Source organism: Ursus maritimus, unplaced genomic scaffold, assembly GCF_017311325.1.
Source record: "Ursus maritimus isolate PB19 unplaced genomic scaffold, ASM1731132v1 scaffold_7, whole genome shotgun sequence".
Classification (NCBI taxonomy): domain Eukaryota; kingdom Metazoa; phylum Chordata; class Mammalia; order Carnivora; family Ursidae; genus Ursus; species Ursus maritimus.
The window spans coordinates 30055561-30079039 of record NW_024426885.1 but is presented as its reverse complement, the minus strand read 5'-3'; the positions used below and the strand labels follow the sequence as shown (position 1 = coordinate 30079039).

The window sequence follows — 23479 nt, the reverse complement described above, 5'->3', positions numbered from 1 at the left end:
CTGTGGCTTTTCCTACCGAGGTGTCTTCTTGTTTCTTTCCTGCCAGCCCTCTTCCCAAATCCCCAGCATCGGTCAGCGGCTCCAGGCACCCCTCCTGCCCCTCCCCCCATCCCGGCGCCCGCGGGCCCATAGGGCTGTGTGCGGCCTGCACAGGCTCGTCACGTGGCGGCCCGCCCGCGCAGGAGGAGCCTGGCCTGGGAGGCACGAGCGCAGAGCCACGGCTCCGGGGGCAACTGCTCCCCAACCACGCCTCCCTCCCGCAGGGCAGGGCCGGCTCAGCCAATCAGCTCCGCCAACCGCGGCGGGCCAAGCGGAAGTGGGTTTTGGGGCTGGGAATTGTGGGAAGAGAGCCCGGGCCCCACTGGAGAAGCCCTTTAGGGTCAGTACGCCAGGAACCCGCCCCCTGCCTGGCTAGAGGGACGCTCGCTTGTGGCATTTGCCCAGCTGCTCCCTAAGGGGAGAGAGGCCATGGGGCCTACAGGCTTAGCCTCTGACCCGGGGGACGCCCAGCCCAGGCCTGCCCCAGCGCCAACAGTCAGGGGGCAGCAAATTTTTAACCAGACACACTGATCATTAACAGGGTAGGAAGGAGTCCAAACTCAGCCTCAGTCAGGGGCAGAGACCAGCTGGGCCTCGGGCCTCTTGCAGAGATGCTGGGCCGTGGAGTCTGGTCCTCTGTGAGGCAGGGGCTGAGCAGGGGTTTGTCCAGGAATGTGGGGGGCTGGGCCTCAGGGGAGGGGAGGAAGGTGGACATTGCAGGCATCTACCCCCCTGTGACCACCCCCTTCACTGCCACGGCAGAGGTGGACTATGGGAAACTGGAGGAGAATCTGCACAAATTGGGTACCTTTCCATTCCGAGGTAAGTGGGGCCTGTCCTCTGGGGCAGTTGGGGGAGATGTGAATGACCCCAATCTCCTCAGCCAGTGAGCTGCTCACAGACAGTTGGGTACCTCAGGGGTCATTTTATTATGGGAGAGGAGCAGGGGGCACTGCTCGGGAGTTAAGAGTCAGGAAGCTCCTTGTTGGCTTGCAACCTTGACTGAATCTCACCTGCCTCAGTTTCCCCAGTTGTAAACTACCAGAGTGCCTTCTTAGCCCAGCATTATTGTGGTGACCAAACTAGATAATGGGTATGAAAGTCCTTGTCAACCAAACAGTGTGCAGTTGTGAAGGCAGCTGGGGGTGTCACGTGGCAACCCAGCGAGTGGGCTCATCTCCCTAAAAGCCTTGTTTGCGCACTGTCTTCTGAGCCAAGCCTCCCTTGGCAGAATTAATTCCTTTTCTGGATCCTCTGACTCATTTCTCTCTTTACACATGGGTCTCCCCTCTCTGAGGTCAGGGACCGGACACTTTGAACACTCAACATGCAACACAGCCACAGGCACAGTAAATGAAGGGAAGACGTGGTCAATTCCTCCCATCCTGCCCGGCCCACCCTCATCTGTCACCCATGACAAGGCCCTGAGGCAGTAATCTCACTAGCCACATTTCACAGATGGGAAGCTGCGGCTCAGAGTGACACAGTCGCTTGCTCAAGGTCATTGCTAATACGTGGCTGAACTGGGATTTGAACCCAGGTTTGACTGCAGGGCTACGCTTGGTTTCACTCCACCGCACTAAATGCTGAGTTAGACCAGACTGTTTCAACAAATAAAGTCTGGTTGGCACCAGCTCTGGGAGTGGAGCAATTGAGAACATGGATTCTAGATTCTCATCACAGCTCTGGCACTGACTTAAGCTGTGAGATAATCTCTCTAAACCTTAGTCTCCCCATCTGACACCTGGGAGTAATAATGCCCATATCGTACGATGGCTGGGAGAAAAATCCAAGAGAGGGCAAATGAAAGCGCGCTGTGAATAGGAAAGGGTGATGTACCTTAGAAGTTACAGATCCAGTGGTCACAAGCACTAGGACGACAGTGCCATCGGCGCTGTGACAGTGACTGCTGGCCCGACGAAAACCCATCCACACCTCAGGGCCGAGGGGACGCGACCGTTCCCTAGGGTGCCATGAATAACCTGTGGATGCCCACGGTGAGCAGTGACACAAACTCAAGTACATCTTTGCTCAGGCTCAGCTCGCTGGGGCCTGGAAGTCTGCATGGAGGCCTGCGTCTCTTGAAACAAAGGGAGAAGCTCTTTGAATCTTTTATTTATTAAAAAAAATTTTTTAACGTAATCTCTACTCCCAGCGTGGGGTTTGAACTCATGACCCCAAGATGAAGAGTTGTGTGCTCCACTGACTGAGCCAGCCAGGGGTCCCTAGCTCCTTGAATCAAGAGGAAGAAAGACTCTGCTTCACCCTCCAGGTTCAAGGACACCCTGGTACAGGGGGTGGGAAGGGTGAACTTTGTATCCAGTGTCAGCCTGCCACCCAGAAAATCCACAGACACCCCCAGGCTCTTCTCTGGACCCTTCCTTCCCTCCTCCCTGCTCATCCACTCCTGCAGAGGGCATGGGGTGCCCAGGAGCACAGGCTGAAGTGGATTTGGCAGGCCACGGGCCACAGTGTGCACTAGTCTGTCTCCTGTGCAAACCAGACAGGCCCCTGCTCCCGCCTCATCTCTCTCTTACCCACACACCAGGGAGGCAGTGGGCTGGGTAGAAAGAGCTCAGCAATTGGAGTTAGAAGGCCTGGGGAAAGGGGCGCCTGGGTGGCGCAGTTGTTAAGCGTCTGCCTTCGGCTCAGGGCGTGATCCCAGCATTCCAGGATCGAGCCCCACATCAGGCTCCTCTGCTATGAGCCTGCTTCTTCCTCTCCCACTCCCCCTGCTTGTGTTCCCTCTCTCGCTGGCTGTCTCTCTCTCTCTCTCTGTCAAATAAATAAATAAAATCTAAAAAAAAAAGAAAGAAAAAAGAGAAGGCCTGGGGAAGAATCCTGGTTCTGCCATTTATGGTGACCTTGGAGAAATCACTGAACCTCCAATCTGATTTCCTCATTTTAGAATGGAACTGAGCCACAGGGTTATAACGCATTCCTCCCAAGGAGCTCAAGTGTTCTGGTCCAAAGGATAGAGCCATAGAGCCCTGTCAAGTGTGCCAAGGTTCTGGCACAAAGGATAGAGCCATAGAGCCCTGTCACTGCTCCCAGGACACAGCCAGAATGGCTGGGAAAGGATCCGTGAGCAACTTTTGCTCTGCAATGTTTCTCTGGCCCTATCCTGGCCCCCGGCTCTGGCTTTGCTGCCCAACACTCAGGGGGCAGAGGAGGAAGCCATCACATACCACATTGCCAGGGCCTCCTGCAATAAGTTCAAGGTCCTCCAAAGAGGAGGTGGGAAACTTCCCTTGATGAATCAGTGAACAGTTAGAGATTCTTCTGGAAGGTATTGTCTGAAACTGTGTAGCTCTCTTTATTTCTTATTTTTGCATTGTTAATTTTTACTGATAATTTGTATGAAGGGTATCATTTTTAAATGAAAGTTATAACTAGAGAGCGGAGGGTAAAATTGTTGCAGAGGTACCATTTGGCCCTGAACTCACTCCCACAAACAACCTCAAAGATGAACTTTGGATTGTTATTTCCAGATGAGGTTAGTGGACAACCACAGAGCTACTTCGGCAGGGCTAGGGGGATGATGTTCCCCGTAAAACTTTGAGCTTATATTTTATTCCCTTAGTATGTAGACTAAGATATTATTGTGTATATTAAAACCATTACTTTGTTAAATAAAAATATATATATTTTTTAAAGATTTTATTTATTTATCTGACAGAGATAGAGACAGCCAGCGAGAGAGGGAACACAAGCAGGGGGAGTGGGAGAGGAAGAAGCAGGCTTCTAGCGGAGGAGCCTGATGTGGGGGCTCGATCCCAGAACGCCGGGATCACGCCCTGAGCCGAAGGCAAACGCTTAACCGCTGTGCCACCCAGGCGCCCCAAGTTAAATAAAAATATTTTTTAAAAAAATCACGATATTTACAACCCGGTTTTGGCATTTACTTTGGCATTCACTTTTAAAAAGTGAAATGTGTTTTTAAAAAATGTGTTAGATGCCTCTGGGAGAAAAATAGAGGGGCCCAGGCCTGTTTCTACCCTGACGGGCTCTGGATATAATTTGGGACTGTGGGCCAGGTTCTCCATTGTCTGTACCTACAGGTACAGGTGGTCCACCTGCTCACTGTCTAAACTGTGCCCATTTAACCAGGGCACAGGGGGAGGGGGGCAAATTCTGGGTTTGCAGGTACATCACTAAGGCAAGAGGTAGCAGCCCCCATCCTGGAATGGCCCCTGGGATCTGGTGAAGACCCCTATCCTATCTGCTCTGCCTTAGCCCACTGCTTGTCTCCTCTCAGTTGTGACCTCATGTTATTCTAGAATGAGCTCTTTCCTGGGCCCCTTTCCTTCTGGACCCTGCTCTGTAAAAGGGTTAGGGCCACAAATGGGGATGGAATGCGCTAAGTTGGCAGCAGGAGTAGGCCCTGAATGAAAGGAGACCCCGACGTCAGGCAGCCTGGAATAGATGCCAGCCCAACCAAGGGGGTCCTTCAGCCATGGTCAGCGGCGCCTGCCCCCTGGGGGCCACCGGATAGAGAGGGAGAGAAACCAAAGATTGGAAAAGAAGCAGGATTGAGTTGCAGAATGGGTCACAAGCAGAAGGCAGAAGGGACTCAGAATTGGGGGAGCTGCTTTTCCACTGACCTTGGGGACAATTGTCAGGGTGGGAGATGGGACTTGGGCCTCAGGAAATGCCTGCCAGGTTGGACTTGAGGGATGCTGTGGCCTCTCCCCACCCCACCCCCTAGCCACCTTCCTCACAATGGGGTTCATTGCTGAGGTGGGAGGGGCATCCTAGGAAGGGTCCAGCTGGGGGCCTGCCTGCCAGACAGCCTCGGGGAACCTGCCCTTTCAAGCATGACCCATACCATCCAGGCTCCCCGACTCCCAGTGTGCTCTTAGCTTTGCCTGCCTGGCTTAGGGTCCTGGAGGCCTTCTTGGAGCTCATCCAGCAACCATCATGCAAGGTGGTGCTGGGGGCTGCCCTCTTACTCGGAGGTGGAGGCCTCATGCTGTGGATTCAGAGGAGGAGGAGAAGGAAGACATCCCCTGCGCCTGCACGAGAGGAGCAGGAGCCACCAGAAGGTCACAAAGCAAAGAATGAGAACTGGATTAAATCTCACTTTAGCCGCCTTTCCGAAGAGAAGCTGGCCGCCTGCGGCAGCAGCACCGCCCCTCCCCCTGAGAGCGGCAGTGGGGAGGCCAGCACCACCGTGCGCATGGAGACCTTCACCACCAGGCAAGGGGAAGTGGGCACAGCTCTGCACCGGGAGTCCTTCACCAGCAAGCAGAGGTTGTCTGGCTCCTCGGTGACCAAAGAGACCCACAGGGAGTCTGGAAAATCCTCATCCACGGATGAGGCCACGTGGGCCGCTGTGGCCGCCTCTACCAAGGAGATTGACAACCTGGGACAGCAACTGGCTAATTCCATGTTGCAGCGTGCCACCACTTACCAGAACTCCGGCCACCTGGAGTCCAAAGACATCAACCAGGAGGAGCTGAAGGCCCTTGAGGAGGTGGAGTTGAAGCTGAAGGGGAATTTCCTCACTCAGCGAGAAACCGCGGTAGCCGGCATGAACCACACGCACACCTTCCATGGCCATGGTCACCACGGCCACCAGGGTCATCCGAGCCACCAGAGCCACCAGAGCCACAGTCTGCCCAACCGCAGCCAACAGACCTACCACCCCTTTGAAGCCACCACCTAACCATGGATGGAGACGCCCCTTCCCCCGACAGGGCTGGCACACAATTGCAGGCCTGTTTTCTCTCCTGTGGGGCAACCCATGTGGCCCAGGGTGAGAGGCTGCCACCCAAATCCCTTCTTCCTTAGCCCCGCATAGGGCTCCTGGGCCCCTTCGAGTCTGTGAGTAGGGTCTGCCACAGAGAATGGCTCCTGATGGAGGGGGAGGGGGAAGGAAGGGAAGCAGCTGAGACACACGGGCTCCTGAAGACCCACCGAGAGAAGATAGGCGAGGCAGATCCCAGGAGGAGCTGAGAGCCCCAGACTGACGCCAAATGCCTGGAACTGAGCCAATAAAGCCTTGTATACCCTCATTTTGAGTCGGGGGGGGGGGGCTCTGTGGCCAGCCTCAGGACTGGGCAGGGTTATGGGGAGAGGGTTTCTGCCCCCATAGTCCTCTTCGTGTGGCCCTTGGCCCGGGCTCTTTGCTGGGCTGATTCAAGACTCCATAAATCGGCTTCCCTGAGTCTGGGGTTCTGGGGATGGGACGTCTCCCAGGAGCTCAGCACCCACCAACCCGCTGTTGGCCAGGGAAGGAGGAAGCAGCCAGGTGTCAGGAGGTGGGGGGAGAGACAGGCTTTCAAAAGCTAGTAGGCAAGGTGGGGTGTGTGTCTCCCGTCCTCTTGGTGTTATCTTCACCCTGTCTCTTGCTGCTCCAAGTCGTGTGGCCTCCTGCACTGCAGTGCTCTCTCCCTGCCCCACCTGCTTTCTGGGGCCACTGGGATCCCCGTTACTGCCTCCCCCCACCTACCTTCAGAGCTGTTGTGCCGTATACTATGGCTGGGGCTGGGGCTGTTGCTGCTGCTAGTACTACTAATAAGTAATATTACTAGTACAACCAGCAGCTCCCTTTTTTTTTTCTTTTCAGTTTTTAGTATTGCCACGTTCTGTGTTAAGTGTTACAGCACAGTCCCATGGAGACAGTATTGCATTATCTCCATTTTGCAGATGAGACACCTGAGGCTCCGAGATGTTATTTGCCTGACAGGGCATAGACAGTAAGTGGTGTTGTTGGAGTTAGAGCGCAGCTCTGCCCGACTCCAGGGCTCAGACCCCGAGTCCCTGCCGTGTGCTGCCCCTCAGGCCAATGCAGTGGCTCTCCAGGGCGCCTCCCTCGCTCATGCTTACCGTTGTCCTCTTATCACATGTCCTGACTCTCTGTGCCCTCCTTCAAGCCTGGGACTCTCCCTGCTTCCTCTTCCTGGGTCCCAGGAAGCCATTTCTGGGGCAAGGGGTGACTTCCAGTAAGGGGGTTAAGGGAGGCAGCTGTCTCTCCCGTGAAAGTTGGAAGAAGTCATTTACACAGCACTGTCTAACTCCCAGAGGCTCCTTTACACAGAAATGTACCATTGGCATCAGTTATGAACTTAGCAGTGTTCAGACTCCCAGGAGAAGGTGCCCAGAATCCTTGCAAAAGATGGATACATCTACAAACACCCTAAATGTTGTTGATTGAATTTATGGGGCATAATTGGAAGTATTTGAATTAATCTATCTATCTATCTATCTATCTATCTATTTTAAAGATTTTAAGTAATCTCTACACCCAACATGGGGCTCGAACTCATAATCCCGAGACCAGGAGTCACACGCTCCACCAACTGAGCCAGCCAGGTGCCCCAGTATTTGAATATTCTAAAATATTTTAAAATTACTAATAAGTGACGTTATTTGAAAGCTAGTGTGTGTGTGTGTGTGTGTGTGTGTGTGTATACACATATATACACTTTAAATTTAAAATACTTCATAACAGGGGCGCCTGGGTGGCACGGTGGTTAAGCGTCTGCCTTCAGCTCAGGGCGTGATCCCAGCGTTCTGGGTTCGAGCCCCACATCAGACTCCTCCACTAGGAGCCTGCTTCTTCCTCTCCCACTCCCCCTGCTTGTATTCCCTCTCTCGCTGTCTCTCTCTGTCAAATAAATAAATAAAATCTTTAAAAAAAAAATACTTCATAACAAGGGTGCCCGGCTGGCTCAGTTGGTGGAGCATGCAATTCTTGATATTGGGGTTGTGAGTTCGAGCCCCATGTTGGGTGTAGAGATTATTTAAAAAAAAAAAAATAAGGGGCGCCTGGCTGCCTCAGCTGGTGGAGCATGTAACTCTTAATCTCAGGGTCATGAGTTCAAGCCCCACGTTGGGTGTGGGGCCTACTTTAAATATAATTAATCAAGTAAAAAATAAAATATTTTGTAACAAAAATATCAATGGGAAAAAATTCGGGCACTCTAGAAAAAGTTGGAGGCTGCCAAAGTAGACAAAAAGCAAGCGTGGTGAGGTGCGGCTTCTGAAAGTGATTGTAAAAAATGCATGAAATGCATGCATTTATCTGGAAGACCTTAAATCCCTTATTAAAATTTTATTGCATCAAATTTCAGATTGGGTAAAGATGAATTTGGAATCTTTAAAAAAGTTTCAAACTGACAAAATTCAAAGATTGCAGTTGGTATTGTACCAGTGTTAATTCTCTGGTTCCAATCATTCTGCTAAAGTAAGACATTGTCATTGGTGGGGGCTGGGTGAGGGATGTATGGAAATCCCCTGTACTATTCTTGCAACTTTTCTATAAATTTTAAAGTAGTTCAAAATGTCGAAGTTTTATTACAGTTGTGCCGCAAGGAAAATGGCTTCTAAGTGGCCAACTCAAGTATCAACTCTTGGTAAGGATATTTTTATAAAAGCAAATGGTCAAGTCATCGTTTGAGTAGACACAAAGAAGAGCGCTTCCCAGTCACTAGACTCTTGCGTGAGAGTCAGCTGTGTGGGTGGCTGGTTTCCCGGATGAACGCTTAATTCCACTGAAGCTCATCAGGAACTTGCCTGAGCATTTTATCAGGAATGCCCACTTCTGCCCGAGGGAGGTTATCAATTACATCAAGCAAAAAAGCTCTGCCCCAGGCCAGGGTTTGGGACAATTTTTCTTTTGTACCACAAATGGTCAACACACACCTCGATGGGCAGCATACTGCATACTGGGTGTCATGGGGGAGGCCAACACGAGGGGACGTTATCCATGATCTTGATGATTCTGGGCAAAGTAGGACCAGTGCTGTGCAAGGGGAACAAAATGCTGTGAAGGGAAGAAGCCAGGGGGAGAAGGAAAGGCTTTTCGGGGCTGCAGCTCAGGGAGGGAGGTGTTCCAGGCAGAAGGGAACAGCATGTGCAAAGGTATAGAGGCGGGATAGTGACACTGTGTCTGGGGAACCTTGACAGTTTGGCTGAAGGGGAGCCATTAGACATGAGCGAAAGGTGGGAGGAACAGCCAGAAACATGATTCCGAAGCTTAAAGCCCAGGAGGACTTAGAAGACCATTCAGTCCCATTTCCTCATTTTACCGCAGGGGCCAGTTTGAGAAATGTTGCCTAATCCTACAGGCGGGGGTGGGGGAGATGGAAGGGTTCTGAGAACCTCTGTATATTTTTGGGTAGGCCACAGGGAAGGACAAGGAACAGGAGATGGAAGTTCAGAGGATAGATGTCTGGTGTAGGGATCCCAGGAAGACTTCTCAGGGGAGGTGGCAAAGATGACGGGTCAAGGGGCATCACAGTAAGAGTCAGTCACCATGTTCCCTGTGCATCCCCAGCCCCAAAGACCCATTCCTCTCCCCGAGGCGACTCTGGCTCCCCAGAGCAGCCACATAACCATGGGGCATAACTGTGGGGCCAGGGAGAGTAGCTTCTGTAATAAGCCGCTTTGTCTTGCAGCTGGAGGGGGCAGGAGAGGTTCCTGAGAGCAGCCTCCCCTCCCACAGCAGCCATCCTCCTCCATCTCAGATGGCAAGCTGCCACCCTCCTGACGTAAGGCTTGAGCACTTTCTGCGGACTCCATCGTAATTACAGCTAACAGCTAGGTTCTAATCTAAGCACTTTATAAATAGTATCTCGTTTAAGTCTCGCAACTCTTTAAGGAGGGCACTAATGTGGTACGCATTTTTCACGTGGGGAAGCTGAGGTCTGGTGAAGCCATTTGCCCAAGAGCTCATCGCTGCTAAGGGCCTGCGCTGAGAGTTACGCTCAGGCTCCTCTGAGTTCACAGCCTACACATCCGACCAGTCCACCGCACTGCTCCTCCATCACCTACTGTCTTCGCTCCCTGGCCCATCCGGGACCCTGGCCCTGCCCCTCCTCTAGTCCCCTCTCTACAGCGGGGGGGCACATCACGCCCAGAACTGGACACCCCACCCCGGAGAGAGAGGGGGCTCTTTGCAGCACCAATTCACAGATTCCAAGGTGCTTTCTTGTGCATTTTCTTGTTTGGGACTTTAAAGTAGCCTTATGAGGTAGGAATGAAATGTTTTTATTGGCATCCCATAGAAAAGGAAATGGGGACTCAGAGACATGATGTAACTTGCTCAAAAGCCAGAGGGGCATTGGGTCTGACTGCTTCGCTGACTCTGTGAGATTCCCTCCTCCCCAGCCTGGCCTGTCTTCCTCAGGCCTTCGTCACACGCTCCTCTCTGAGACAAGGGTGAGGCCGCCAGGAGTCTTGGGCACAGGGGCCTGCTTCCCCTCTGAGAGCACAAGACCCAGCTGTCCTACTGTTGAGGAGCCCCTGGAACCAGCCACCAGAATGAAGGGGGACTTGGGGATGAGTGAACACGGCTGAAGAAGTGGCCGGAGCAGTCCCAATGGCCTGGCCCCCTTCCAGGGTGGTGGTGGCAGCTGGGGTTGGGGAGGGAGGGGGATGTCTTTGGAGGCGTTTCCATAGAGGGAGTGGCAAAAGTTCGATCTCAGAATCCCTGACCTCTAAGTAGAGGTGCTGGTCCAGTCCTCTCTGGGGTTGGCGACCCACACATAGGGGTGACCCGCTGGGAAAGCATCGGCACCTTTTGTAACTAGACAGAAGGAGGCTCCTGGCCTGACATGGAGAAATGGATCCCGAGGAGGCCACGCAACACAAGCCAAAAACTCTTTGCCTCAAGATGCTCCCTGCAATGTTACCAAGGCAAAAAAGTGTGTGGGGGGAAATGCTAAGTATCCAGTGAGCCATTCTGGCAATCCGCTCCGTGGAATCTGATGGTGTCGTGAACAGCATGGAAAAAGGTTTGTGGTGAAAAGTTGACTCTACATCACACTGTGTCCCCTAAGGATGACTCACTGGAACAGTCTCTCTTGGTCCCAATGCCAGGAAATTCTCTGTGTCTCTGGGGCAGCTGCTTTGCTTTTATCTTGAGTTCTGCATATCTGTCAGCTGATCACATTTCCCTTTTGGCGTTGACTGTCAGGAAGCTCCACATCAAAGACTGTCGGCCGTCTCTCAACTGCGTGGCAGGGGTTTTGTAGCTCAGTATCGCCCCCCAGCTTTCTTTCCTTTCCTTTCTCCCAAGTGGTCTCCTATTTATTAGTAATCTTGTTGTGTCCTAGCTGTATTTGTCAACTATTTCAGAACAATGGTTTTGGAATGGAATGGAGTGGAGAGGAGGAAGAAGAGGAAAGAAAATGAAAGAAGCAGGAAGGAAAGTGGTTCTGCTGACATTCCCTTCAGATCCAGCCACAGAGCATCAGTTCTGCGATATAAAAGGGTTGACACCTTCCCTGGTGTTAGAAACCTCTCAAATGATCGGTCAAACAGGAAGATGCAAAATAAAGTAATGAGATGTCACTTTCCACCCAGAGAATTGGCAAAACTTGATTCTGACAACACCCAGTGTCGGATGGATGAACACTAACAGACCTTTCCATGAGCTGACGGGGTCCGAACTGGCTACTGAGGCAGACGTTTGGCACGTGAAGATGCACATAGCTGTGGCTCAGCACTTACCCCCAAGCAAATTGTAGAGAAGCTCAGACGTGGGCACGGAAGACTTTATGGGACATGTTTGTTTCAGCATGATTTGTAATAGCAAGACTAAGGAAACATTCTAAATGTCCCCAAAAGGAGAGTGAAAACTAAATTGTAGTCTAACTTCACAATAGAATATGCTATAGCGATTACAATGAATGAATCAGAACTGTGTACTGCTATGGACAAAGCTCACAACATTATCTTGAGCGAAAATAGCAAACCGCAGAAGCTTGTAGGAGCTTGATTCCATTTCCATAAAGCTCAAAATGGCAAAAAACCATCTTATATCTTTATGGGTCAATATGTATGTCTTAACGGTATAAAGACATGAATGGGAACGATGACACCTGAATCGGAGAAAGAAGAAAAGAAGAGGAAGGAAAGGAGGTGATCAGGGGAGGGTTGCCGTGTGTGCTGGGTACACACCTGTGGCTTATATTATGGATTCCTTTGGGTATAGCTAAACTATTTCACTAGCACAAAGAAAAATGGTGTGGACACTGCCGTCATGACTGGGTAAAACATTCTGCCTGCATTAGGACAAAGCCGGGAAGGAATCGTGTGAAAAACTATGGCGTTGGGGAGGCAGGAACCTGGGTGCATGTAACACCAAGGTCGCAGTTGTTCGTAGAGGATGGGAAGGCGTTGACTGTGATGGGACCTCTCTTGCAGGCTTCGTGGTCCAGGGCTCCAATGGCGAGTTCCCCTTCCTGACCAGCAGTGAGCGGCTGGAGGTGGTGAGCCGAGTCCGCCAGGCCATGTCCAAGGACAAACTCCTGCTAGCCGGCTCTGGCTGCGAGTGTGAGGCCACAGTGCTCTGGGCTTTGGGGGTGCTTGGAGGGGGCTGGGAGTGGGGAGCCAGGCTCCTTGGCCCTGGAGCTGGTTCAGTCTACTGGTTCTGTCTCTTCTGAACCCCTTGCTTGCCCTGGGATCCTAGCCCCGCCCTTCTGCATCCTGCTCTCACCCGCCATGGCCTGTAGGGAAGACTCCCTCTTTCCTCCTCTAGCCACTCAAGCCACCGTGGAGATGACTGTGAGCATGGCCCAGGTTGGGGCTGACGCCGCCATCGTGGTGACCCCTTGCTACTATCGTGGCCGTATGAGCAGTGCAGCCCTCATTCACCACTACACCAAGGTGGGTGTGAGGCGTGGGCATGGGCTTGGGGCCTGGGACGGAGAGGAGGCTGGATGAGGAGAGGAGGCTGCCTGGGGAGAAGAATCAGGGAAGCTGGGGGCCGAGGGGTGAGCCTACTTCCCATGAATGGCAGCTGTGGGACTGGGGAGGGATGCCGCTGGGCGACTGGCCCAACCGCGCTGTGGGGCTGTTTTCCTCACTTCTCAGATGGGAGGAATGATGGTATCTTCCTTACAGGGAAGTTGTGAGGACCCAGTTCCACCAAAATACAGAGGACTTAGAACTGAGCCTGGCACATAGAAAGCATTCATGAAATATTATTATTATTGCTTACAAGCAAGGAACAGAGCGCTGTGACTCCTAGTGCAGGCGGTGGGCCCATGCAGGTGGCCCCGCAGTGACCCAGGCCCGGAGCTGGCGGTGGTGGGCAGTGTCTCAGGCTCCTCGGGCCTGGGGCAGCTGCCCTCTCCCTCTTCCCCTTCTCTGCCCCCCTCAGGTCGCTGATCTCTCCCCAATTCCTGTGGTGCTCTACAGTGTACCAGCCAACACGGGGCTGGACCTGCCCATGGATGCAGTGGTCACGCTCTCCCAGCACCCAAACATTGTGGGCATCAAGGACAGTGGTGGCGACGTGAGTGGAGCGGCTCCCGGTTGGGGCTCCTTCCTCTTCTCCGAGGCTATCAACTTCAGGGTGGCTCTGGGACCCGCTTTGGTCCTAGGCTGCTGTTTGGGTTCTTCCCACTGTGTGGGCTCTCTGGGGCTTTGTCCAACTTTTGGGGCAGCTCTCTGGAGCCGGGGCGCTCATTCCTGCACCCTTGCCCAGCCCCCGTCTCGCTCGGTGTTGAAGCCCTGGGCGCAGCTCTCACACAGGTTTGCTGTTGCAGGTGACCAGGATGGGCCTGATGGTTCACAAGACCAGGAGGCAGGATTTCCAGGTGTTGGCTGGGTCGGCTGGCTTCCTGCTGGCCAGCTATGCCGTGGGTAGGCCTCCTGCTGCTCTCACACTGTTGTGGGTGGGAGAGCCAGGGCTGGGTCTGGGTCTGCAGGGTCCTTTTGCCAGCCTGCCTGCTTGGAAACCTCAGAAGTCCAGCACGCTGCTCACTTGTCTGAATATTTGGTGCTTACAAGTGACCTTTTTGGGTAGAAGAGGGTGGCCATGTATAATCCTTGGGCTGTAGCAGGGATGCCTGAAGTTTGTTCTAAGTCCTGAGCTCCTGGCATAGTTAACTAATTTAGTTCCTCTAATCTTGCCTTGTAAATCATTCTCTGAGGATAGAGGCCTTGGGGCCTTTCCTCTGGTCCAGGGGTCTGTTTTCCCTTTACCCTGGTGCCTGGCCAGAAGGAACTGTCAACACCTAAGGGCTGGGCTGGGGATCTTCAGCTGCCTGATTCTGTCCCAGTGCAGGGTCCTAGGAATGTCACCATTAAACCAACCGTGCTTGTCTGCTGTGGGTCAGGCTCCTTGGGTTCAGGTTGGATTTGAGCCCTGGAGCAGGGATGAGAGGAAGCATCTGCTCCCTTCGGCTGAAGCCCCAGCAAGCCCCGATCTGCGTTACTTGTCCAGTGCCGAGGGGCAATGCTGGTTCCTCTCCTCTGGTCTCCACAGACTTTGGCTTGCTGTCTGGGTCCTTGCACATCTCTTCTGCCACATCACTGTCTCCAAAGTGCAAGGGCAGAAGCGGGGACCCATTGCAGCAGGTGGGGTAGATGGAAAGAGCAGGGGCCCTGGAGGCGGGGAGATGTGAGCTGGAATCTCAGCTCTGCTGCTTACCGAGTACTGCTGGGCAGGGTATTCAGCCTCGCTGGGCCTGAGCTTCTACTCCGCAAAGCAGGGAGGTGTCGTGAGAATGTGAGAGCCTTGGCCGCGTGTCTGCACGGTGCCTGGCATAGAGGGGGGATCAGTAAATGGTAGCTATCTTAGCTCATTCCAAATTTCCCACTCTCCAGTCTTGAGGCCGCTGTGCTTAGGGTCACCCCTAACTAGCCTTAGAATCACATCGCAGGCTGGCAGAGTGGCAAGGCCTCCCGAGATCACAGCCAGCCCATTTTCATTGCCCAGATGAGAACAAAGAGAACTGAGAGGTCTATGACTCGTGCAAGTTCATGCTGCCAGTGGGAGGAAATGCCTGGTCTCCGGACTGTGTCCTGGGCTTTTTCCATTGCCCCCCACCCCCAGCGCCGTCCCAGACTGAATTCACTGGGGGGAATAAGATTTCAGAAGAGCAAAGGCTTCCCGTCCACTCCACCCCCTTCCCGGACTGATGAGTCAGGGGGCTATTAGAGGATCGTGGAGGTGTCAACTGGCAGGTGGGACTTTACTCTGGGAGGTGTGTTGGGGGGTGCAGGGGAGGAACTGTCCTTGAGTTAGCCTTCAGGTTCTGTTCCCTGACCTTCTGCCTGTGGGATTCTGCTGCAAATATGCTGGCAGCTTTTCTCTCTGGAAATCTGTACTCTGGACTCCCAGAGCATGCCTTGGATATGGCCAAGCCGTGGCATAGAAATCCACATCCTCTCTCCCCAGAGTAAGAGGTGCGGGGGCACCGGGTTTGGGATTGCTGGTGAGAAGGGGCTCTGGCTGATGTTCTGCATCTTACTCTGGGGCAGGAGCTGTGGGGGGCGTGTGTGCCCTGGCCAATGTCCTGGGGGCTCAGGTGTGCCAGCTGGAGCGACTCTGCCTCACGGGGCAATGGGAAGATGCCCAGAAACTGCAGCACCGCCTCATTGAGCCAAACACTGCGGTGAGCTCCCAGCCAATGGCCCAGGGCGCGCGTGGGGGTGGGGGGAGCGGGGGGTGTCTGCATCCTCACTGGAGCAGGAGCCAGGGCAGGCACAGGAGTCCCCACTTTGCCTCTTCCCTTTCAGAAAGTCCTTTTAGAGAATATCCCAGTGTGGGAACTCCTTGTGCCTCTCCAGAAAATCATGACTTCAGACAAAGTTGAGCCCTCGTGGTTGTACTGGAATTCATTTAGGGAGCCGGTTCAAATTCTAATCCTCTAGACCCAGGAGTAAGCGTTGAGACAAACATCCTGGCTGATTGTGGTGACTTAAGAAATCCTGGGACCTTACGTAGAGATGGAGGAGTTAGAAGGCTGGATGTATTCAGAGCCCAGATTTCCCAGAAGAGTTTTGTCTTTAAACAATCTGTTCTGCAGTGAGACGGTGTACCCCCATACTGTATTGGGCAAGTCATGGAGAAGAGCCGAGATGGAATGCGTATCAAGAGCCCAGCAGTGCTGTGCAGAGCCATACTGGGGTCTGAGACAGGAATGAAAATGTGTGTTCCTATAGACACATTTGTATGTGTATTTTAGTTTAGTTTAGTTTAGTTTAGTTTAGTTTTAAGATTTTATTTATTTGACAGAGAGAGAGATAGCCAGTGAGAGAGGGAACATAAGCAGGGGGAGTGGGAGAGGAAGAAGCAGGCTCCCAGCGGAGCAGGGAGCCTGATGTGGGGCTCGATCCCAGGACCCTGGGATCAGGCCCTGAGCCGAAGGCAGACGCTTAATGACTGAGCCACCCAGGCTCCCCCATATGTGTATTTTAAATTAAACTTATAATTTTGAGATAACTATAGATTCAGATGAAGTCATAAGAAACAACACAGGGGCTCTTGGGTGGCTCAGTTGGTTAAGTGTCTGCCTTCGGCTCAGGTCTTGATCCCAGGGTCCTGGGATCGAGTCCCGAATCCAGGCTCCCTGCTCAGTGGGGAGTCTGCTTCTGCCACTCTCCCTGCGTGTGCTCTCTCTCTCTCTCTCAAATAAATAAATAAAAATCTTAAAAAAAAAAAAAAGAAAGAAAGAAAGGCAGACAACAGAGAGAGTCCATGTACCCATTCCCCAGTTTTCCCCAGTGGGAACATCTTACAAAATTAAAGTACAATATCACAAGCAGGATTTGGACATGGATACAGTCCAGAAGGATCCTTCATGTCGTGCTTTCGTGGCTGCACCTACTCACCTCCTGCCCCTACCTCCTCCTCAACTCCTGCCAACCACACATACGTTCACTATGTTTATACTTCTGTCAGTTCACAACTGCTAAATGAATGGGATCGTGAAGTCTATAACCTTCGAAACTGGCTGGCTTTCACTCTGCAGAGTTCTGTGCCGATTCATCCAAGCTGTTGCATGCAGCACTGGCCTGTCTCTTCTTATTGATGAATAGCGTTTCTGGCGTGGCCGTGCCACAGCTTGTGAAACATTCGCCAGTGGAAGGACAGCTGGGTCGTTTCCAGTTTGGGGCTACGAAAAGCTGCTCTGAACATTCATGTACAGGTTTTTGCGTGACTGTAAGTTTTCATTTTTCTGGGATAGATACATAATTAGTGGGTCATATGATGGTTGCATGTTTAGTTTTTTAAGAAACTGCCAAACTGTTTTCCAGAGTGCCTGTGCCATCCTGCATTTGTATCAATGTAAATGTATGACCGACCCATTCTCTCTGCATCCTCTCCAGCTTAGACATCATGACTATTCCGGGTTTTAGCCATTCTGATAGGTGTGTAGTAACATTTCATTGTGGTTTTAGCTTGTATTTCTCTGATGACTAATGCTATTGGACATCTTTTCATATATTTATATATGTATGTATATACATGTATTTATGTATATCTTCTTACATGAAATGTCTGGGTCTGTCTCTTGCCTATTTTATAATTGGATTTTTAAAAAAGATTTATTTTATTTACTTGTCAGAGAGAGAGAGAACACACAAGCAGGGGGAGCAGCAGAGGGAGGAGGGAGCCTGATGTGGGGCTCGATCCCAGGACCGTGGGATCATGAACTGAGCCAAAGGTAGATGCTTAACCAACTGACCCACCCAGGCGCCCTGGATTTTTTCTTCTTACCACTGAGTTTTGGAAGTTCTTTGTACCTGTGAAATACCAGTCCTTTGTGAGATACACGATTTGCAATTATTTTCTCCCCATTGAAGCTTATCTTGTCATTCTCTGAACAGGTCTTTTGCAGAACAAAAGTTTTTAATTTTGATGAAGTCCAGTTCATCAATATTTTCATTTATTTTTTATGCTTTTAATGTCAAGCGGAAGAAGGCTTTTCCTAGCGCTATATTGTGAGGATTTTCTCCTATTTTTTTTCTTAAATGTATATAGTTTTCTGTTTTATAAGTCCGCGACCCGTACTGAGTGCGCTTTGTGTGAAGCGTGAGACTCAGGTGGCGGCTCATTTCTTTTTTTGCTTCTGGGATCCACGTGCTCCGGGCTCGTCCCACAACGCCGGGGTCATGATCTGGGCCGAGGGCAGAGGCTTAACCAACGGAGCCACCCAGGCGCCCCTTACATGGGTAGTTCTCTGATATTGAACTAGACCTGCCTCCCTGGAATAAATCCCACTTAGTCGTGAGGTGAACTCTTTTCAAATATTGCTGAGTTGCATTTGCTAATCCTTAGTTGAAGATTTTTCTGTCTATATTCGTAGGAGATATTGGTATGTAGCTTTCGCCTTTTTTTTGGCACTGTCTTTGTCTGATTTTGGACTCAGGATAATAATAGCTTCATCAGTTGACTGGAAAGTATTCCCTCCTCTTCTGTTTTCTGGAAGAGACTGTATAGAATTCGTGTTAAATATTCTTTAAACATTTTTAAGAATTCTCCTGTGAGATCATTTGGGCCTGGAGATTTCTTTTGGGGAGCGTTTTTTAAATTACAGCTCTGCCCTGACCTCCACTGACACCTTCCTGACTGGAAGGGGTAGGAATGCCACCTTACTGCTTCCCACGTGGCCTCCACTGAGATTACAAATATGTCTGGGGGTGGGGGTGGCCTCCTTCCATGTGGGCAGTGGTGTGTAAGCTCTGACTTGCCTCACCGGGCCCCTGCTGAGACCATCCACTGTGGAGGGGGAAGGGCACTCTTCACTGCCAGAGTCCAGGGTAAAAGTTCTGGCTCCCAATTCAACCTTTCCTGGCCTGGGTGGGGGTGAGGGGACGGGCCACAGTTTTTGCTGGGGTGCCTGGCTGGAGTAGAGTGGTGATTGTCTTAAAGTTTTCCATTTTGCTAGGCCGCTCCTTCCTGGACCTTGGCTTGAGGGAGCAGGCTTTTGTTGGGGGCTTGTATTATCTGTACCGTTGGCATTTTAGGGTTGCTGGCTTCTTAAGCTTCAAGTCAAGGCCAGGGAACTCACCGCTGTGTTCCTTGGGTCCTGAAGTCCCCAGTTTGTCTTCCTTCTCTCTACCTTTCAGTCTTATGTTTGTTTTTATATACTGTCCAAGGTTTTTTAGCTGTATTTGTTGGGAGGAATAAGGAAAAGTACATCTATTCCATCTTCCTGGAAGTGAAAACTCTAAGTATTTTCCCTCCCTCCCCCCACTCCTCCCTTCCTTTCTTTTTTTTTTTTTTTTAAAGATTTTATTTATTTATTAGACAGAGACAGCCAGCGAGAGAGGGAACACAAGCAGGGGGAGTGGGAGAGGAAGAAGCAGGCTCATAGCTGAGGAGCCTGATGTGGGGCTCGATCCCATAACGCCAGGATCACACCCTGAGCCGAAGGCAGACGCCCAACCGCTGAGCCACCCAGGCGCCCCCTCCCTTCCTTTCTTTTTCCAACCTTAAGATCAAGAGTTGCAGGCTCAGGGCGCCTGGGTGGCTCAGGCAGTTAAGTGGTTAAGAATCTGCCTTCAGCTCAGGTCACTGATCCCAGAATCCTGGGATCCAGCCCCGCATCGGGTTCCCTGCTCAGCTCGGAGGTCAAGTTCCCTGCTCAGCAGGGAGCCTGCTTCTCCCTCTTCCTCTGCCTGGGCTCTGCCTGCTTGTGCGCTCTCTCCCTCTGTCAAATAAATAAACAAAATCTTAAAAAAAAAAAAAAGTTGCGGACTCTACCAACTGAGCCAGCCAGGCACCCCTCTAAGTATTTTTCTAAATGGTGATTTTTGCCCCCAGAGAACATTAAACTATTTGAAAAAAATACATTGGAAAATTAAAAAGTAGGTATATTAAAACAGCATTCTTTTAGTTTAAAATATTTTATCTATATTAAAAACATAATTTATTATAATTTTACTTTCCTGGCTTGAATGGAAACAACCTCATCAAAAATTTTTTTCCTGCATCTACTCCTAGGAGAAAAATGAACCAATAAAAAACACACAGAACATGGATATAGGGGCACACATTTACTTTTGCCTCAGGCCACAATACAACAGGGCATGGTTTTGTGGGATCCTATCTTTTTTTTTAAATTTAATTTATTAATTTGAGGGAGAGAGAGAGTGCAAGCGCTCGAGCAGGAGTGGGGGGGAGGGGTAGAGGGAGAAGCAAACTCCCCACTGAGCGGGGAGCCAGATGCCCGGCTCCATCCCAGGACCCTGAGATCATGACCTGAGCAGAAGGCAGACGCTTAACCCACTGAGCCACCCGGCGCCCCAGATCGGTCTTCATTTAGAACATCGTCTCTTGGTTAATCGTGGATTTGTTTGCATCGATTTTGATTTTTAAAGAAGATATGGCACTAAATACTACTTACCTTGATGACTGATTTTTTTTGGCATCCCCTTAAGTTTTGCATCTGAGGTGATAGTCCCAGGCTAAGCAGTAATGCTTTGTTTGGGTAGTGGTGGACTCTAGATCTCTCTCACAGCTTGTATCTTTACCTCAAAGGGGCAGATTAACTCAGCTTTAGAGAAAGGACAGCTGAGGAGGCAGCACGAGTCTCCCTGGGCGTCAAGGTTCTCCTGGGATAGGGTGCTCTATTAACAGGGTGCGAGAACAGCAGCAATGAGGGCCACTCAGCTGAGCCCCATCAGGGACACTCCACCGGGGTGGGACCTCTGCTCTCGAAGCCCACCCACCTGCAGAGAGAAGGTCCCAGAACCAGCATACCACCAGGACAGGAAAAGGTGGAGCTTTTGGGTCTCTTGGGGTCTGGTCTTACAGTGGTATTTTTCTCCTTTGATTCTTGTGACACGCGGTAGGTGTTGTCATCTCATTTTACAGATGAAGCCATGGGTTGTCCCCTGGGAGCAGAGGATGCTTGCTGCCATGCTAGCTCTCCGCATGCCATCCTGCCATCCTGCTTCCTCCTGTGCCAGCTCTGGGCACACACTCAGGAATGCCTGGAACACCTTTCTGCTGCCTGGGCTGTCGGCTCAGCCCCCCCAGGGGCAGTTTGATGTCACCCTATTGCCCTGCCCTGCTCGAACACAATGTCCTTCCTCTGCCTTCCCACCCAGCCGGCCTCCTGCCCTGGCTATATTTAGGACTTTCCGTGTTCTTTACCACCAAAGCATTCAATTATTTCAGTGGGTCTGAGGAGGGGGCAACCCAGAGATCCCACACACCTCTGGTGGAAGAAGGCTTTTCTCTAGGTACTTCTTGTTCCCATCCTCTCCCTCATGTCTTTCGCACCCCAGTCAGGTTTTGAGTGAAAAGCCCAGGTTATTAGAACATCATGGCTGGCGCCAGGCCTAGGAGGGGGATGGAGTATCGCTCGTTCCAAGAAAAAATTCCCTGGCCACTAGTGGTAAATAGGAGTCAATCATTCATCAGTGGCTCTCAACTTTTTTACCCCAAGCAACCTCTTTTATTATTTTACCCTTCGTGAAGCCCATACTTCTAAGGTTTTACGTTTCCTTCAAATAAAACTTTATTAAGTAATGACTACATTCCTAGTGTTTTGGCAGTCAAAGATTCATCTAACACTTCTGATCAGCATGAAATAACCAGTTGCTATGCCAAAGGCAAAGAAACTTGATACTTCATTTTCTATAAGACCGATGCATGATTTTAAGTTACGACAATAGCTTTAGGTCCCCCCTTACAATGGAAAACACTGCAGATGTCACGTCATCCAGCCATCTTATTTTTTTATACAAGAAAACTTGCTCAGATATAGTAAGTTCGTGATATTAGGTTACACAGTGGAACTTCTCAGGACAGCTGATGCACTGTTTTTCAGAGTTGGGGTCAGGGAGGAGCTATGGGTGGGTCAGGGTCTCTCCTGCAGGGCCAGTCGAGGTCTGGGCTATGCCTGAGGCTCCCACGGACCCTTCCCCTTCCTGGCTTCCCAAGCCTTCTATGCCCTGGCCCTAGGTCCCTGGGAACTGGGCTTCAGACCCACGCATTGCTATCTTCTCCCATCCCAGCTTGATGACTGAATGCCGCTTTTCTCCCCCATGGCATGGATTTTTCTCCTAAAACCCAAGGAGATGACTTCCTTCCTTAATCTGAGTTGTTGGCATCGTGTTCTCTACTGCTGACCTGCCTTCTGGTCTCTCGATCTGAATTTCTAATCTACCGCGGTGTCACTGATTTGGTAAAGTTACTTTACCAGGGGAGACGGGGAGGAACCCTAACTTTCTGAAAGTGACCTGTGCCCCAGACATGTGATTGCAGGGATTCCTCAGGTTCTTCTAACAGGCCCTGCTTCACAGGTGACCCGGCGCTTTGGGATCCCCGGACTGAAGAAGACCATGGACTGGTTTGGCTACTACGGAGGCCCCTGCCGAGCCCCCTTGCAGGAGCTGAGCCCCAAGGATGAGGAAGCGCTGCGTATGGATTTCACCAGTAATGGCTGGCTCTGAGGGCAAGGAGAGGACGTGCCTGGCCCGAGCCCATCTCAGCTTCCTGCCTTGTACCTGCAGCTGAAGAGGCACATGGGGGTACGAGTTTTCCCTACTTCAGCCCCCCAGGTGGCCTCTCCCAGGCTCTGCCATGCACACCCATTTCTTATTCTCACAGCCCCATGACTGCTGACATTTGTATCCTAAACTCTGGCCCTCTAGAGACCTTCAGTATGGGTTGCTTGTCCGTCTACTGTGCCTTCCTGTGCCCCGGGGACACGTGACCAGGAGCCAGAGGGCAAGAACGGGGGGCAACTGGGCACAAGTAAGGTCATGTATTTTACTGATGGGATGGCCGCTTAGACTTGGGGGTACACATTTGAGCCCAGCATAGTACTGCAGGGAGCTAGGGCTATTCCTAAGAATCTGATTCCTTCCAGGGAAAGTGGTGGGTTCGGAAACCTAATCAGAAAAACGTCATTGGCCTTTGAAAGGCCCTCAAGCTGCATTCCAGACACAGTGCCCTTTCCTAAATCCATTTTGATCATCTCATATTCTCATCTCTAGCCTTGATCTCAACCGTAGAGAGCACAGAGCCAGCCTAGGGGCTCGCCAGAGTTGGTAAATAATGACACCTGGTGGATAAATGTTACATTCTAGGAGACTTCTAGCCAACCTAGGTCTGAAACACTGGGGAAGGAGACTTGGTCTGAGACCTGGCCATCCTCTTGCCTTAGGCACTGTGCTTTCATTGTTAAAAATACTTTGTTCTTGCAATAAAGTTGAATAAGTGAAAACAGCGTGACCACGTATAAAGTGATACCTTGCCGCCATGTAGGTCTTAGGTTTCCTGCCGAGATGTCAAGAACCTTCCTAGAGGCAATTTAACTTTCAAAGTCTGCTTTTTCCCAGCTCTGAGTGAGGCCGTAACAGCCCACAGCAAACTAGGTGTTAGATCAGTGGGGGCCTAGGGGAAGGGCTTGTTGAAGTTCTGAGTGGGAGGTAGAAGGGAAAAAGGTTCAACTAAGATATTTAGAAACACTTTAGCACATTCACCAAAAAGGCTGCTTTCTCCAAAGATGTTTAACCTTATTCAGGGCAGTAAACCAGAGATGAATGTTTTAAAAATTACTCTGACTAAAAAGAAAGGTAAACAGATCCTTGTTTGGGACAAAGGCTAGAGGAGAGAATTTTAAAAGGTATCGATCTTCACCTGAAATTTGCCACCTGGATGGTACCGAAGCTGGAGCTTAGCACCTGGGCTCTTCTCACAGGCAATATCCAGAAGATCTGGGCTCGGAGGAGAATC

At 51.2% G+C, this 23479-nt stretch overlaps 2 protein-coding genes across 4 annotated transcripts; both read left to right on the top strand.

The window, feature by feature from the left end:
* The first annotated feature begins 385 nt into the window (after window positions 1-385).
* HOGA1 (4-hydroxy-2-oxoglutarate aldolase 1) lies at window positions 386-22967 on the top strand. Of its 3 annotated transcripts, none has more exons than XM_008702985.2 (7): window positions 386-861; window positions 12196-12324; window positions 12530-12657; window positions 13154-13288; window positions 13542-13638; window positions 15262-15395; window positions 22042-22967. In XM_008702985.2, exons 1-7 carry the CDS (start codon window positions 651-653, stop codon window positions 22189-22191), a joined length of 984 nt encoding a protein of 327 aa, XP_008701207.1. In that variant the 5' UTR covers window positions 386-650; the 3' UTR covers window positions 22192-22967. The 3 variants fall into 3 exon arrangements, with proteins under 3 accessions (XP_008701207.1, XP_008701275.1, XP_008701338.1); XM_008703053.2 differs by lacking the exon at window positions 22042-22967 and adding an exon at window positions 16755-16929; XM_008703116.2 differs by lacking the exons at window positions 13542-13638; window positions 22042-22967 and adding an exon at window positions 16755-16935.
* Window positions 4426-6056, top strand: CUNH10orf62 (chromosome unknown C10orf62 homolog). The gene has a single exon (XM_008702886.2). The coding sequence runs from the start codon at window positions 5009-5011 to the stop codon at window positions 5705-5707; it is 699 nt and encodes a 232-aa protein (XP_008701108.2). The 5' UTR covers window positions 4426-5008; the 3' UTR covers window positions 5708-6056.
* Window positions 22968-23479: the final 512 nt, after the last annotated feature.